Source organism: Sinohyriopsis cumingii, chromosome 5 (assembly GCF_028554795.1).
Source record: "Sinohyriopsis cumingii isolate HCF-2022 chromosome 5, ASM2855479v2, whole genome shotgun sequence".
NCBI classification, from domain to species: domain Eukaryota; kingdom Metazoa; phylum Mollusca; class Bivalvia; order Unionida; family Unionidae; genus Sinohyriopsis; species Sinohyriopsis cumingii.
In genome coordinates, this window is record NC_142965.1 from 51,162,171 (window position 1) to 51,177,824 (window position 15,654).

The 15,654-nt window shown below is 36.8% G+C and overlaps 1 protein-coding gene across 1 annotated transcript in view; it reads left to right on the top strand.

Moving 5' to 3' along the window:
* The window catches only part of LOC149799151 (A disintegrin and metalloproteinase with thrombospondin motifs 4-like), a 99,452-nt gene that overhangs the window by 64,180 nt on the left and 19,618 nt on the right, over positions 1 to 15,654 (top strand). The window contains exons 14-21 of the mRNA XM_089957034.1: positions 2,434 to 2,500; positions 3,482 to 3,608; positions 4,408 to 4,592; positions 7,266 to 7,386; positions 8,542 to 8,631; positions 10,181 to 10,350; positions 11,754 to 11,823; positions 12,310 to 12,390. Of these exons, the coding sequence (XP_089813160.1) occupies positions 2,434 to 2,500; positions 3,482 to 3,608; positions 4,408 to 4,592; positions 7,266 to 7,386; positions 8,542 to 8,631; positions 10,181 to 10,350; positions 11,754 to 11,823; positions 12,310 to 12,390 (911 nt within the window). The remainder of the gene's footprint in view (positions 1 to 2,433; positions 2,501 to 3,481; positions 3,609 to 4,407; positions 4,593 to 7,265; positions 7,387 to 8,541; positions 8,632 to 10,180; positions 10,351 to 11,753; positions 11,824 to 12,309; positions 12,391 to 15,654) is intronic.

The window sequence follows — 15,654 nt, forward strand, 5'->3', positions numbered from 1 at the left end:
GAACGGAGGGGGACAGAAAGCAGATAGGATTCCGATGAAATTATGTACCATATTCAATTTATTTAGAAAACGAGGATTATTAACATTTATTTTCTTCGTTTTTTTCACATGTCACTAATGATTAATGTGTAGTCTTTCATAATTGATCTAGAATCGATAGCACACAGTGGCGAGAATGTTCATATAGGCGTAGTATTGCGCCATGGGCGGATCATAATTTGATATACCAATAGTTTTGGTATATCAATTTGCTTTATACCAACACTTTAAAAGCCATGTTATTTGTAATTTCTGTGATATTTATACTATCTATTTATTTCCTTATCTTCCTCTTTATATATCTATCTATCTATCTATCTATCTATCTATCTATCTATCTATCTATCTATTGTTATGTGTTTAGGCTCTTACAAAACGTTAAAGAAAAAAGTGAAGACAACAAGCTTTGTAAACATTAAAAAATAATTTATGTCCCTTGAAAAACAAGGTAAAAATGAAAAGAAAACAAATTACGATTCTAAAAATAATAAAAAAAAAAAAAAATAAAATAATCCAAGAATTAAAAAATAGAAGTCCTAGTAATAAAATGTTCTAATGAAACTGACTTCGAATCGAGACGAAATCCAAAATGGAAGGTGATGACGTTTTCTTTGGTCAGCGTCGTACAGATGTGTCAACAGTTATTTGTTGAGTCACAGAAAATAATATTCCAGTTTTTGAATTCTGTGTTAATTTTGGTAACTGTCCTTCTCCAAGATTTAATTTAGAACACGAGTATTTCCAAGGAAAACAAACTTGCAATCCAAATAAATTAAATTAAACAAAAAAACTAGCCCCAAACTGGACACAACATAAAACACTTTAACTTCTCAATTGCATTGTTAAATATAACTATTACTACTCAAAACATCAACAATAAATCTAGCTACAACGCAAAACAGATGCCCGGATGTGCGTTGATCCTATGGAAAAACCAGAGATTGTAACACTTGCTACATGTTATTTGTCACGTAGTCCAAATATGGCATTGATTCTACTTTATGAATCTTACCCTGAAAAAGAATTATAAAAATGTTTACTTCAAAACTATCACTGGTTCTGGATCAAGGTCATGAACTAGGTCAGCATTAGATACAATGTTTCTATAAAGTTGTCTACGTCAACAACAAAAAATCAGTCAGAACTAAACTCTATTCCAGTAAATAAATTTACATTACAATAGCAAGTAATGGAATAATTTTTTAAAAAACCTAATAAACAAATAAATTAAATCAAATATACATAACATATATATATATATATATATATATATATATATATATATATATATATATATATATATATATATATATATATATATATATATGGGGTGGGGATCTCTCAAGTATCTAAGTGTGACTAAATGAACGCAAATGAATAGTCGTAGGGTATGATCCAAATGTCGCATTAGAAACATCAACGGATATTCGGTGGCACTCGGCTCCAGCACACGCACTAATTCTCCGACATGTTAGCTTCATAGCTTTAGTTATTTTTATTGAATGTATAACAAATATGACAACTACAGACGATCCCAAATGAAATCGTACTGTTTGAAGTCTCTTTTATGAAAAATGCGTGATGTGCGACATTAGTTATACAAGCGTTCAAACTGGTAGAATGTCATAATCCAACTCATTTTTCTGAAAAGTGTGGGTGGGGTGGATACAAAATGACATAAGCACTTTAGCAGCTAGTTTCCGGTTTTGATGTAAAATGTATCACTATAATACGTTAGTTCCTTATATATTTCCTTGGTCGTTTTATATTTATGACGAATTTCAGTCTATAATAAGATATACCATGACTGTCTTGTATGTATTAGGTACTTACATGAACACAAAATATTATATGTTCATCACAGGTTGTCTTGCATTTTCTGAAAATTAGAATAAAATGAATGGCATACTTAGTCCAAGAGACCTTTCTGAGACCGACAATATTATACATGTTTGCTTCGTCACTCTAAGCTTGAGCGAAGAGAAAGAACTCCATATAATTATATTTTCTGTTTAGACTTTAGTTGCAGAAACCCTTTTCAATTGCTTGAAAATCTTTAGAAAAAAATGAAACAAAATCTTTGAATGATTCTATTACGGTGCACAATGTAATGTAGTGATATTTGATTCGCTCGGTAAGTGTACCTATAAAGGAAATGTTATGTAATGCAATGATATTTTGATTGGCTCAGTTTGTGTTGTGATATTTGATTGGCTCAGTTAGTGTAGTTATATTTGATTGGCTCAATTAATGTACGTAAAAAGATAATACAAATTAAAACAAATTTTGAATCCTCAGTAGAAAGTTGTTAGTTGGGAAAATATCTACTGTTGAAGTTCTTTCTTTCTTGTGTCTTTTTTGTTCATTCATACTAATGCCTATTTATATTTCCAGACCAAAATTTTCTCCGGAGTGCAAAGAAAACGGACATGAATACGACGCTGTGGCATGCAACACGGACGTGAGTATAACTTGTTGGATCCGAATTCCGCTGTTTTTAACTGATTTATTTCATTTTATGAGATCGTTTATATTTGTATTATGTGATGTGACAATGTGCGTCAAATACAACTTGAAAACTCGAGGCTAATACTTCAGATCACATGGTACAATTCACATATATTTCACATACATAAATATAAAAAACGTTACGTATGTATGTATGTATGTACGCAAGCACGCACGCATATATGTATGTATGTATGTATGTAGGTAGGTAGGTAGGTAGGCATCGACAGTTTTAAAACATTATTAGCTACATCGTGCTTAAGAAATGGGAGCTAACTGCCTTTCTCATGGACACACAGAAGCAGCCGACACAGCCCATATTTCTTCATGCATAGATATATGTGTTGTTTAGTGGTTTATATAAAACTTGGAAAAGTTGAAGCGCTTTGTGTCTTTACCTATGGTTTGAGTTTTCAGTTATTTCGAGTTATCCAAGGTGTTTTCAGTTATTTCGAGTTATCCAAGGTGATGCTATTCGATAACAAGACTAAAAAGCAAGTTATTTAGATTAAAATACATGCTTGAGTTATACAAGCTAAACTCTCTATCTATCCATATATATATATATATATATATATATATATATATATATATATATATATATATATATATATATATATATATATATATATATATAAACAAGCGATGATGCACACGAACAGAAACAATACGTTGTTTGCTACAAAATCTGTCTCCAAAATTAAATCAAAATACTACTACTACTTCTTCTTCTTCTACTACTACTACTACTACTACTACTACTAATAATATTATTATTATTAATAATGATAATGATGATGATGGTACTACTACTACTACTACTAATAATAATAATGATTATAATAATAGTAATATAAATAATAATAATAATAATAATAATAATAATAATAATAATAATAATAATAACAACAATAATAATAACTACTCACTTCAGCCCTGTGGGAATGACTCAAGTGACCTGAAAAAGCAGAGAGCGGGAGAAACCTGTGAACGTCTGGTAGATAATGGACTGTTAAATTCCACTGTGTATGATGGAACCGGTGACAAGTTTCACTATAGTGGTAGGGAGGGTTGTTTCTACTACTTGTTTTACTATAGTGGTAAGGAGATTTGTTTCTAGTACATGTTTAACTATAGTGGTAAGGAGGGTTGTTTCTAGTACATGTTTAACTATAGTGATAAGGAGGGTAGTTTATAACACATGTTTAACTATAGTGGTAAGGAGGGTAGTTTATAATACATGTTTTGCTATAGTGGTAAGGAGGGTTGTTTCTACTACATGCTTTAATATAGTGGTAAGGAGTGTTGTTTCAGCTACATGTTTTACTATAGTGGCAAGGAGTGCTACATAAATACATGCAGAGAAAAGTAACGAAAAGCGATCCGATTGATCGGCACCTATGGGATCAAAGGAACTCTTTCTAAGTCAGATGACAAGATGATGCATCATAAACAAGAAAGAAAAAAAACCCCATACAAACGAAAGGAAAGACAAACAGACAAATTCAGAAAGTTGTTTTAAAAAATGCCTTTTTTGATGTTTATTTACTAACACTAGTGTCAAGAAATATAAACTGAAGTAAAATGCAAAACTAATACAATCATTCTTTATATTTCCTAATTTGTATATGATCAAAACGAGTTAAAATGACAATTGCGCGCTCTTTCAAATAATGCAATTTGAACTGTAAAGCGTGCCTCTTACTTTCTGATTTTTGTACATTTTCTTAAAGTGAACAATAAAAGCCTTATTGATAAATGGTTTATGCCAAAATGGCTCTGCAGCCATAAAAATTCCATTGAATTTTGTCGTTTATGATATTATTGCAGTTAACTAATGTAATATTTCATTTCCCTAAGCTCATGGGCAATGTGAGGTACTGTGCAAAGTCCGTAGTGGGTACACTTCCCCCGCTAATCAGAGATATGGCCTCATGCCGGACGGGACTCCGTGCACGTCAACAGCAACACGCAACATTGCAGATACAAATGGCTATCCCCGGGTGTCCGGTGTATATGGAGCCTGTGTACAGGGATATTGTGAAGTATGTTTAGATTGTTGTCCGGTGTGTAATGAGTCTGTGTACATGGATACTGTAAATTATGTTTTGATTGTTTTCCGGTGTGTATGGTGCCTGTGTGCATGGATACTGCGAAGTATGCTTTGATTGCTGTCCTGTGTCTCTGGAGCCTGTGTACAGGCATATTGCGAAAGTATGTTTAGATTGTTGTCAGTTGTGTATGGAGCCTGTGTACAGAGATACTGTGAAGTATGTTTAGATCCTTGTCCGTTGTACACGGAGCCTGTCTGTGTACATGGTTACTGTGACGTGTATGTACATTTTTTATCCGGTATTTATGGAGCCTGTGTACAATAATAATGAGAAGTATGTTTAGATTGTTGTCCTGTGTGCATGGAGCCTGTGTACAGGGATACCACGAAACGTGATTAGATCGTTGTCCGGTGTTCATGGAGTCTGACTATAGGGATAGTGTATTGTTGTTGTTGTTGTAGGGTTTAACGCCATTTTTCAGCACACGATAGGCTATACATGGCGGCCAGTATTAATGGTGGAGGAAGAACCCGGGAAATCCCCGGAAAGAACCGCCGATCCACGAGAAGCTACTGGCAAGCTTTCTCACATACCCACATTGGCTGAATCCGAGACTCGAACCCACGCAGACTCGAACCCACGCAGACAGAGGTGAGATGGCAGTGATCCGTAGCTGAGAGGGCTTCCGATAGTGTAATGTATGTTTAGATCGTTGTTCGGTGTGTATGGAGACTGTATGTATGGATACTCTCAAGTTTGTTTAGGTTGTTATCCAGTGTGAATGGAGCCTGTCTACAGGGATGAAGAGAATTATGTTTAGATTGGTGTGCGGTGTTAATGGATCCTGCACGCAGTGATACTGTGAAGTGTGCTAACACTGTTGGACTAATAATTCGTGCATTATTTATATTTAGACCGTTGAGGGATGGATTGTCATCTTCCGAATCTGTCATAAATGGTATATGTATTAAGGAGTCGCCGGTCTTCAAATACCTAATCTTTCCAGATCTTGTGAATCAAATTGTTATTGAAAGAAACTTCTGTTAACACATTAACCCCTGGAGGTTTTGCCATTTTTGCCTGAAAATAGAGTAGGAAACACATTTTGAAAGCTATTTCTGAATAGACTCGAAAACACCAAATCCCCGGTCATCTTTCAATAACATACTGCCTAGTTGTGTTAGAAACATCATTTTTCGTTGGCTATTTGACTCGGGCAAGAGCAGAAGGGTAAAATTTTTTTTTTTTTGCTTTTTTTATAGCTAAACGGAGCCATTATTTTCGTATGGAGACCACTCTTTATTCTAAATGCCCATCTTATCCTACTTTTTGCAAAGGCTCATCCGTCTGTTTGCAGTTCATACCGGTTTGCCTCAGATCTAGACCAAAAAGTCTAAAATCTGGACACAAAATGGGATTCCGACCACGGACGAATTTTGCATTAAAAAAAGTCGGGTCCAGAAAATGAGGTTTTTCTATCTGTATTTTGTAGTGCAACTAGATATTCCAGATTATTTGGTATCATTGTATAACTACATCTGTCTACCTTTCTATAATACCATCCACTTTAGTGTATCATGTATGACCATGACGCTACAGAGCTCGGCAGTAGGCTACTGCCTCCTGCCCCGTAAAGTCGTCGCTAGGGGTTAATGTGTTAAAAACCACCTGATTCAATGGGCCACATTTCTCACTTCACGTAGGTGACAACATAAGACAGGTTTGGCTATGTTAAGTCTGTTCAAATGACGATGTGTTTTTTCTTGTTGCTTTTAGGGTAAAAATAATTTCGCTCGCGAATAATAATTGAGTTTTTATTTTCTGGAAATATTCAAAATTCAAAACATATAATGGTTTACCAAAATCTCTAAATATCGATGTCTATAAGCGTAAGGTATCTCAAAATTATCAACACTACTCTTCATAACGTGCGTTCAAAGAACTCTTTTCATGGAAGAGGGAAAATTAAATTCTTCCAGATCTTCACATCTTCGCATCAATTTTTAATTAATTGGTCACAAATCTCATGTGGGAAGTGTGGATGAAGGTAGCGACCTTGATTGTCACACAGTGATGTCACTGAGTCTTTTCTGATTTCTCACCGGTACACAAGTCTACCGATTTGCCGTGGTAATAATACTTGCTTGGGAAATATCGATAAGGACATGATGATGTACTTAAAATGTTGCATATAAATTGTAAGACATGTCGTCTGATATTACACTGATTAAGAACTCAAAATATTGAGACTGGTTAACTAGTTGAAAAGAGAACTATTACAGGTTGGTTCAATTTATCGCACTTCATAAAGACATAGGAGTTATCAAGAGGTGATGTGTACGTAACAAAATAAACACACGGTTTCATCAGCAGACACAAAAAACCTGTTTAGAAATTAATTGTGTTATGAGACACAATTCATATTAGTCAGCTGAGATATCAGGCACTTTCGCCAGAGTCTCACACTGGTTGCTCTTCCCGATGAAAATTAGCGACGTCATATAAAGGAGTACGATTATTCCTTGTTATGCGGTTTTCTTGCCCAAATTATAAATTTTTACTTGTAAGTTTTAAAATAAAAATATTATTCTTTTATCGAACGATTAGACAATTACACGGTACGACATGATATAACAACATGTATTCCCCTTTTGTTTGTTACAGGGTTTTGGCTGTGATAATTCCAACGTAAATATGTCGATTTACGATGGATGCGGAGTGTGTGGTGGCAATAACTCCACATGTCAAGTTTATGACGGAGTATTTACAAATCCAACCACTCAAGGTGACGACATACATACATACATACATACATACATACATACATACATACATACATACATACATACATGCATACATACATTATGTATATTTTATTTAATTTATATTTGATTTAGTTTAATTGTTTTGTAAGTCTTAAAATCTTTTTATTTTTTATTTCATTACATGTCAAAATAATGTAATTTTGTTTATTAGGAATCTGATATTTTCCAGAAAATTCAAATTGACCTGACTCTTTTCATAAACACCTAATAATAGAAACACTGTTTCTATTTTTGACTTAGTTTCCGACCTTATTTCAGAAATCACTAAGACAAGTAAACACTTTTTATTTTATTTTATAATTCCCCCGCCCCCGTGTGAATAACGTAATTGCAATTTTATATACATCTACCTAACGCGATGTTAGCAGAACGGATATAAGGCCAGACAAGTGCGTATAGGGATCCTGCTCAAACATGATTGGGGTGGCCACATTGAGGATGCCACAAAGTCAATAATCTATAAGAAACATTGAAGGGACCACACAATTGACCATCTGTAATGAATGAACCACACAATTAATCATCTGTAATAAACAGTGAAGAGATCACTCCATTTTGTTCATCTGTGATGAACACGGCAGGGACCACACCTTTAGCAATATATAAGGAAATCAAAAGGAAACAGAAAATTATGCCCATATATGACGAACACTTAAGGGACGAAAGACTTAACTCTCTCCAATGAACACCGCAGGGACCAGAACATTCTGTCTATCATTTTTTTAATGAACTCCGAAGAGTCCATGAACTTAACAATCTCTAATGAACGCTACAGGAACCAAACAATTATATCATATGCCATATGTGTGTATATATATTACGTAAATAGTGGACAAATGTATTAGTGCTTGCAAGAAAAGGGATTCATTCATCTGGTTGTTCTATGAGCAGTAATCCTTTTTACTACGGGTGTTTTCTCTGCATTTGCATTATCGCACCAAATATTTTTCCTTCGTGCCAATGTTCTGTAGATCTTCTATTAAGATGCATTGAGAAAGTCCCCGAAGTATCCATTCCAGTGTATTTTATCATGCTGCTGATGTTGTTCGGTGATATTATTATTATCATTATTATTATTATTATTACTACTACTACTACTACTATTATTATTGCAGATAATAGGACAGATATTGCCTGGCTCCCGAATGGAACTTACAACATACAGTTCTACTTCACATGGGGTAATATGCAGCAGGTCTATATAGGTTAGTCGTCATTTTACGCTTTCTTTTCTAAGCACGCGACCAGCGTAAAATTTGATATGCGCAGGCAGCTTAAGGTCTATGATGGTCATTTTACCTACAGTTTTGAGCACACACTTCTAGATAAAAATGCGTGTGCAGTTGTGTTGGTCAAGGTGTATCACTATGGAATTTTCATGCGCAATTCACGCCCTGGTGTGTTGTACCGATCCTTTCACGGTCTGCATGTGAGGGAAATAACTGCACTTTTATTTCGCGCGCTCGCGTGTGCGTGTTGACTGAAAACATGCAATCCAGTCGTAGAGAAGAGAAAATGTTTCCAAGAAGAGAATTATGACGTTATGTTTTGCTCATATTTGTATTATCCATTCTCAGTGATAAAAACAAGGATGTGCGTAAGGGGAGTTTTTAACCCGTCTGTATTGTTTTATTGCATATAATTCAAACACAGACCAGAATGTGGGTAATTCTGCGTACTCGCCTCCCAAACACATGATAGTAGCTTTATTCCTAAGAAGGACATATATTTTGCTGAAAGATTCGCTAAAGTGGTTACTTCTCAACAAATATTAAGAGTTAGTTCTCTTGCAGGAAGATCATTTCTTTTACACAGTTGATCTGGCGCGATTAGCCCCGGAGAAGGATTAAGTAAAGACAACGTACCGGATAAATGCCATCACAAGAGAAATTTTAAATTGCAACTGAATATTTGCAAGTTTTTGGGGATGGTGTGTTATGAAGGAATGTCGAACAGATATGTCTTCTCGGTCTTCAACGACCCTATGGGGATTCCATGAATATTGATACAAGAAAACTAAAGAAACCCCAAATAAACAGACAAGAAAACAAAAAAACACGAATGATACCTATCTTGTAGAACCTAATCGGACATCGCAAAATGTAAGAATGATGACGAGTTGAATACCGTCCTCAAGAATAAATTCATCACCTTCAAGGCGATACCTTTCTCAATTTTTGCTTGAAGTCATTTTTTTTGTAGTTAGTACACAGTCAGCTTGCGTTGCACAGTATGTTTTGGTTCTCTGATGCTGTATTACATGATACGTTATTTGTGTCTTTCTTGTGTGAATTAAAAGGATCACTTTTGCATCTTAAATATGTAAGAAAGAACAAAAGAGAAGAAATATACAAGTAACTAATTTCCCTGCTTACCGTGTAATAAAATTGTTCTTGATGATATATTAAAGTTACTATTTTCTACTCATCAACCATAAAATTATATATTTTCTGCATAAAGCGTGTGTATTACAAATAGTCAATTATTTTTAAATGACAACGTCAGTGGACATTTGTTATATACCTTTCATATTTGTGCTATTTATTATCTGTTTTATCATCACGCTGTCTCCGACTGTTCATATATTTTGCTATGACTGCCTAGAAAGATATATGGTCAGTTTAAATGATTTTTTTTTTATAAAGAGAACTGTTGTTCGTTTCGGACATTTAAAATGATAAAATTATGGTAAATTTGAAAAATAATTCTTTGTTGTCTTGCCTGTATTTTGTCATACCGTTTTAATATTCACAGAGTTGTGGTCGAAGGACAATCAAGCAGTCTTAGCCTCTTGGGTTACCACTTCATTTATATTCGACAGTCAAAGTAATCCGACAAGCTTCGCTGGCACCTTTTGGACATTCTTGTTTGCTAGCCAGTACCTGTATGCCGCTGGACCTATAACACAACCTGTTCTCATAAAAGTAAGTCAAGCTACAAACACTACTAGTATCATATCCGCTCATAAAGCCGTGGTCGAAGGTCAAACGACAGAATATTATGTTATACGCAAATGGTCACACTACCGAACAAATCAAACAACTTCTACGTGAGCACGGCCTGCGGTCGATGTTTCCTCTCTTTCCAAAGACATCAATACAACAGTCGTTTTGAACTGCAGGGTTCTTAGACGTGCAAATACCGCAATACTTTTTATCCAATCACTTCATAATCACACATCATCCAATTCTGTTAATTTAACACTTGCATGGCTTTTCTGGCTGCAAATTTGTATGACTCATCAGTAAAAATTTTCCAGGCCTAATATTAGTACTTCATGCTCTGTACCACGAGCTATGACCCTAAAGCTTAACAAGAAGAATTATTTCTATCGCATGACTACTGTGCCAAGTGAAATTTACGTAGTAAAAATGATAAAGGTAAATACTGGTGAAATATTTAGAAAGATTCACCCTTTTGAATTAAGTAATCATATACTTCCTTTATGATACAATATAGAAGTTAACCTGATGTAAAATGTATTCAAAAGGTATGAAATAAAAGATAACAGTTAAGGCACAGTCTTTACAGGAAAAGTCAAACTTTTTATATGATCAGCATTCTTAAAAGAAATATAATATTTGCCTCAAAATCACTCCAGGTTAATGGGCATGAGTGGCCGAGTGGTTTAAAGCGCTCTCCGTTACGGATCACTGCCATCTCACCTCTGTCTGCGTAGGTTCGTGTCTTGGATTCAGCCAATGTGGGTATGTGAGAAAGCTTGCCAGTAGTTTCTCGTGGGTCGGTGGTTCTTTCCGGGGTTTTCCCGGGTTCTTCCTCCACCATTAATACTGGCCGCCATGTATAGCCGATCGTGTGCTGAAAAATGGCGTTAAACCCTACAACAACAACAACAACACTCCAGGTTAAAGCTTCTGAATCAAGGTTTCATTAACAAAAGGTAACATGTCTCATGGGTGGGAGTCGAATTCAATTCAGTACAGTAAGGTCAAGTAAATAACATATCTTTTGTTCACGTTGGTAGAAGACATGCTCATACTTTTCTCACCATCCATGATATCGATACAGGTACTACTCCTTGATGTAAAGCCAAAAGTAAACTATAGGCCTCCTGTGTCAATATTTCTCGATGAACTGCAGACAGGTTGGATGTTCCATGTGTTACATAAATGACATCCTATTGATTGTGATAAGGAAGTCAACAATTTATGGTAATAAATTCAATACTTTTAACAATCCTCTAGTAAGGAATGTAGGTGTACAACAGTAGTCTATTTTTCCATATTACTACTACTGTTGCTACTTCTACTACTACTGCTACCACTACTACTATCCTTCCTCTCAAACCGATTTGTGTCTTTTGTAGCTGTACCAAAGATCAACCAACAACAATACGGGTGTGTACTATGGATATTCGACTCCATTATCCAGTGTCGGTAAGTTGTGTCCTGTTTGTTTTAATGGACGAATCAACACGACTCACCTATTACCAACTGGTATTCGATCATTGTTAATGCAAAATCTGAGCGATATGACTAAAAATTGCCAGGCCATCTAAGTGTGAATTATTACGTAATACCACCTTGAGTTAAATGCTTGTCTTCTTCTGACGCTTTGACAACTTTGTAGTTTTCACCATAATACACACATTCTGGTGTAACTCTGCAGTCATCAGTAACGTAGGAAACATTTCATTAGTGGAGTGGTTAAACTGATGCATGGAGAATCTGTTACGAAACTGAGGGTTTACAGTGGGTGTAAGGGTGAGGGTGGGGTCGTCAACATTTAAATGTATACTTTTTTTGGTAACCATTACATTCCATTTAAATAATATCACATGCCAAATTGTACTGGCCCAGTTGGCAAACTATGCATTTCATATATTCCATTATATTATATTTTTTTTTCAATGTATTCTACAGGTAGTTCATGTACTGGACCCTGTGTCCACGGCGTTTGGAATTCAACTTTGTGTGGCTGTATATGTAAAACTGGCTACTATGGTAAATCTTATTCTCTGTCTCTGTTTGTCTGTCTGTCGCTGTGTGTCTGTCTGTCTCTATGTGGGGTTGAAATTCAACATTTATAGGGCATAAATAACATCACATAGCAGTATGCTACTTGCTTGCTTTGTTCAAATCGCTTTTGAAGCTAGATAAAACACCTTAGCTTTGAAAGAAGCACATACAGCATTGATCGGTTGTCCTTTAGGAAATAATCTCTGTATTGACTGATTACTGATTGATCGGGTATGAACTTTACCAGTAAATAATGCAGTTTGGATTGTTTTTCCAATCGATATCCGCAGTAATTGTCAGCGTGGTTGACTCTCATAGCTAACATCCCTTTCGAACATTTGATTGTTATACCGCTCCGTGGCCTATTTGGTTAGAGCGTCCGCCTCGGATGCGATGCAGGAGGTCGCAGGTTCGAACCCTGTCTGAGTCATTCCAAAGACTTATAAAAATGGTACTAGCTGCTTACTCGATAGGCATTCATCATTAAGAGGTAAGTGTTAGTATTGGTCGACCTCGTGTCAGGATAATGTAACTGGATTGGGCATGATGCAACATGACAACCAAGTGATAGACATCACTATAAACTATTAACGCTAAGTTAAAATTAAACACGCAGAGAGAAACAGACACACACACACACACACACACACACACACGCACACTGTTGATCGTTCTGATTCAGATATATGACTTCTACGTTTACAGAGATACAGTTCCCTAAATCTTGAGGGACCCACGGGTGGCCGAGTGGTCTAAATATTTCACCCTACAGATCACTGCAATCTCACTTTTGTCCGCATCGATACAAGTTCGGGCTTGGCGTAGGTAGGCATGTAAGAAAGCTTGCCAGTGGCTTCCCGTGGTTATTACCCGAGTTTTTGCGGATTCTTCCTCCTCCTGTTATACTGGCCGCCTTGTGTAGCCTATAAATAGACTGTCGCGTGCTGAAATATGGCGTTAAACCCACAACAACACTAAATACTGAGAATTGCTTTGTATGACTTCTGAACGCGTCACTGCTGAAAAAGGCCATTACAATCCATATGACTTTATACTCCATATTAGGTTTTTCTGACAATAAAAGTAACATTAAACAAAGCCTTATATGGAGTTTAATGACCCGTAAGAGCAGTGACGCGAGATTGGAAGTATAGAACCCCTATTATTCGGCTGTAGATATAAAATATCTCGCGGGATTCGGAATATGATTTGGGCAGCTGCCTAAGAAAGGTAATGTAAAACACCTAGTGTATCTGTTATTTCTATCTACTCTTCGCTTATGAGTTTTTAAAGATATTAGTGATTATTTCGTTGGTTAAAGGGAATCGGTGTTAGGAAGATATTTCTCATGCCCAGTCATTACCCATTCGCTAGGTACAAGCGTCATTCTGAATCGTTTTCATAGGACTATAAGGACTGGTAATATGACAAGGATTAGTTTAGTAAAATGGCCCCATCTAAATTTCTTAATATCAAGAATTCTTGGGATATTCTCACCTTAGTACTAAGAAAGGATAGGAAATAGGTATGTATATTGGTTGTTTGAGGCTTCTTATGTTGTGTGCTTGGCACGAAATACCAATCTACGGATTCAAATTGCGTAATGACAATTCATGCCAATCTAAAGTAGGAGAACATAACAATTGTGAAATTAGTCTCGTTAATGTGTGGTTCTTAGTTCGATTATAGGAAAATTGTTTGTGTTATCAGCACGCTAATCTAACTATTCACTGAAAACGATCATTGTTTTGTGGCTTTTGAAAATATATAGATGAAAAAAAAAGACCTCGAGCCATACTCTCGCTGTGTGCCCAACATTGATTTGTACCAGCTTAGTCTTCAAGTAAACGTTTAAACGGGCTGATTTTAGAACCATAATTAAGAACAGTAATATGGAGAAATGTTTAGAACGATAGCGGTTTGAACTAAAATAAGGACGTTCAAGGTAACCACATAATCAACATGTTAAATTCTCAAGAGTAACTAGGCCATGTAGTGTTCGGGATGCTCTGGGAGGGGTAGTACCGGGGGAGGGGGGGGGCACGTCGTGCTCCTTCGGGAGTAGCTCGTACACATTTGGTCCCCACCAGGCACTCAGCTCTCACCTGTGGCTCCAAGCAGCTGTAGCATGCGCAATGGCCACACCAAGGGCAACTGGCCGGCTAAACCAGGTTGAAGGTAGCCAATGGTTCTCAAACCCTCGGTGTCTTAGGAGCTTGCCTATCCTTTCATGCAAAGCCGGCTTCGACAGACTATGCGGACGAGATCAAATGAGTGATCCAACGGCCACGAAGGCAAATCTGCAAACGCTTTGTGGAAAGCGCGGGGCATGACAAGGCACTGAAGACGTCCTGACCATCCAATTCAGCCGAAGTAGTCCCCAGCCGTGTCGAATCTTCGTACCAAGGCCGAGAGAGTGAGGCTGTCTCTGTGCAAAAGCTGTTTCACTTTCATCTCCTTCACACACAGGTTATGTTGTGCACCTATCATTCATCATCATCATCACAATCATCGTTGTCCTAAGTCCTACGGCGATGGGCAACTGGTGACGAAATAGGTGGAGATGACCACTGGGAGTTGTTGTCAGAGACCTGCACGTAGGTGGCCCTTGGAGAAATGGTTGCTCTGCTCTGTACCCATGGTAGCAGAACAGTCCGGCAGCATCCAGGGCGACTGAGCAGACCTATTCAGGACAGCGCTGATCACCCAGCATAGAGAGGGGCCTAAAAAAGGTTGCTTAAGAATAGCCTGCCCTTCAAATCTGGCCAGATTTCCGCACCTGGCAAGATCATGGATATCTGCGGTCGAAACTATCAAAGAAAAAACTTCTAATTGGAGCATGGAACATCCGTACTCTCATGGACAAAGAGAACGTAGCAAGACCTCACAGTAGAACAGCCCATGTTGCTAAGGAGCTTTCACGCAACAATATCGACATTGCAGCTTTGAGTGAAACCAGGATCTCAGAGGAGGGTACTCTGCATCAGCGAGCAAGCGGCTACACGTTCTTCTGAAAAGGAAAAAAAGAAAAGAGGACAGGATCTACGGAGTTGGCCTGGCTATCAAATCAAGTCTTCTGAAACAGCTTCCGGAACTGTATGTTCGTATCAATGAGAGGCTAATGAAACTGCGACTACCTATCAGCCACAAACTGCACGCAACAATCATCAGCTCATGCTCTCATACCCTCTCGAGTCCATATATCATACTACTGGGAAATTTCAACTCCCGTGTTGGCTGCCATTGGAA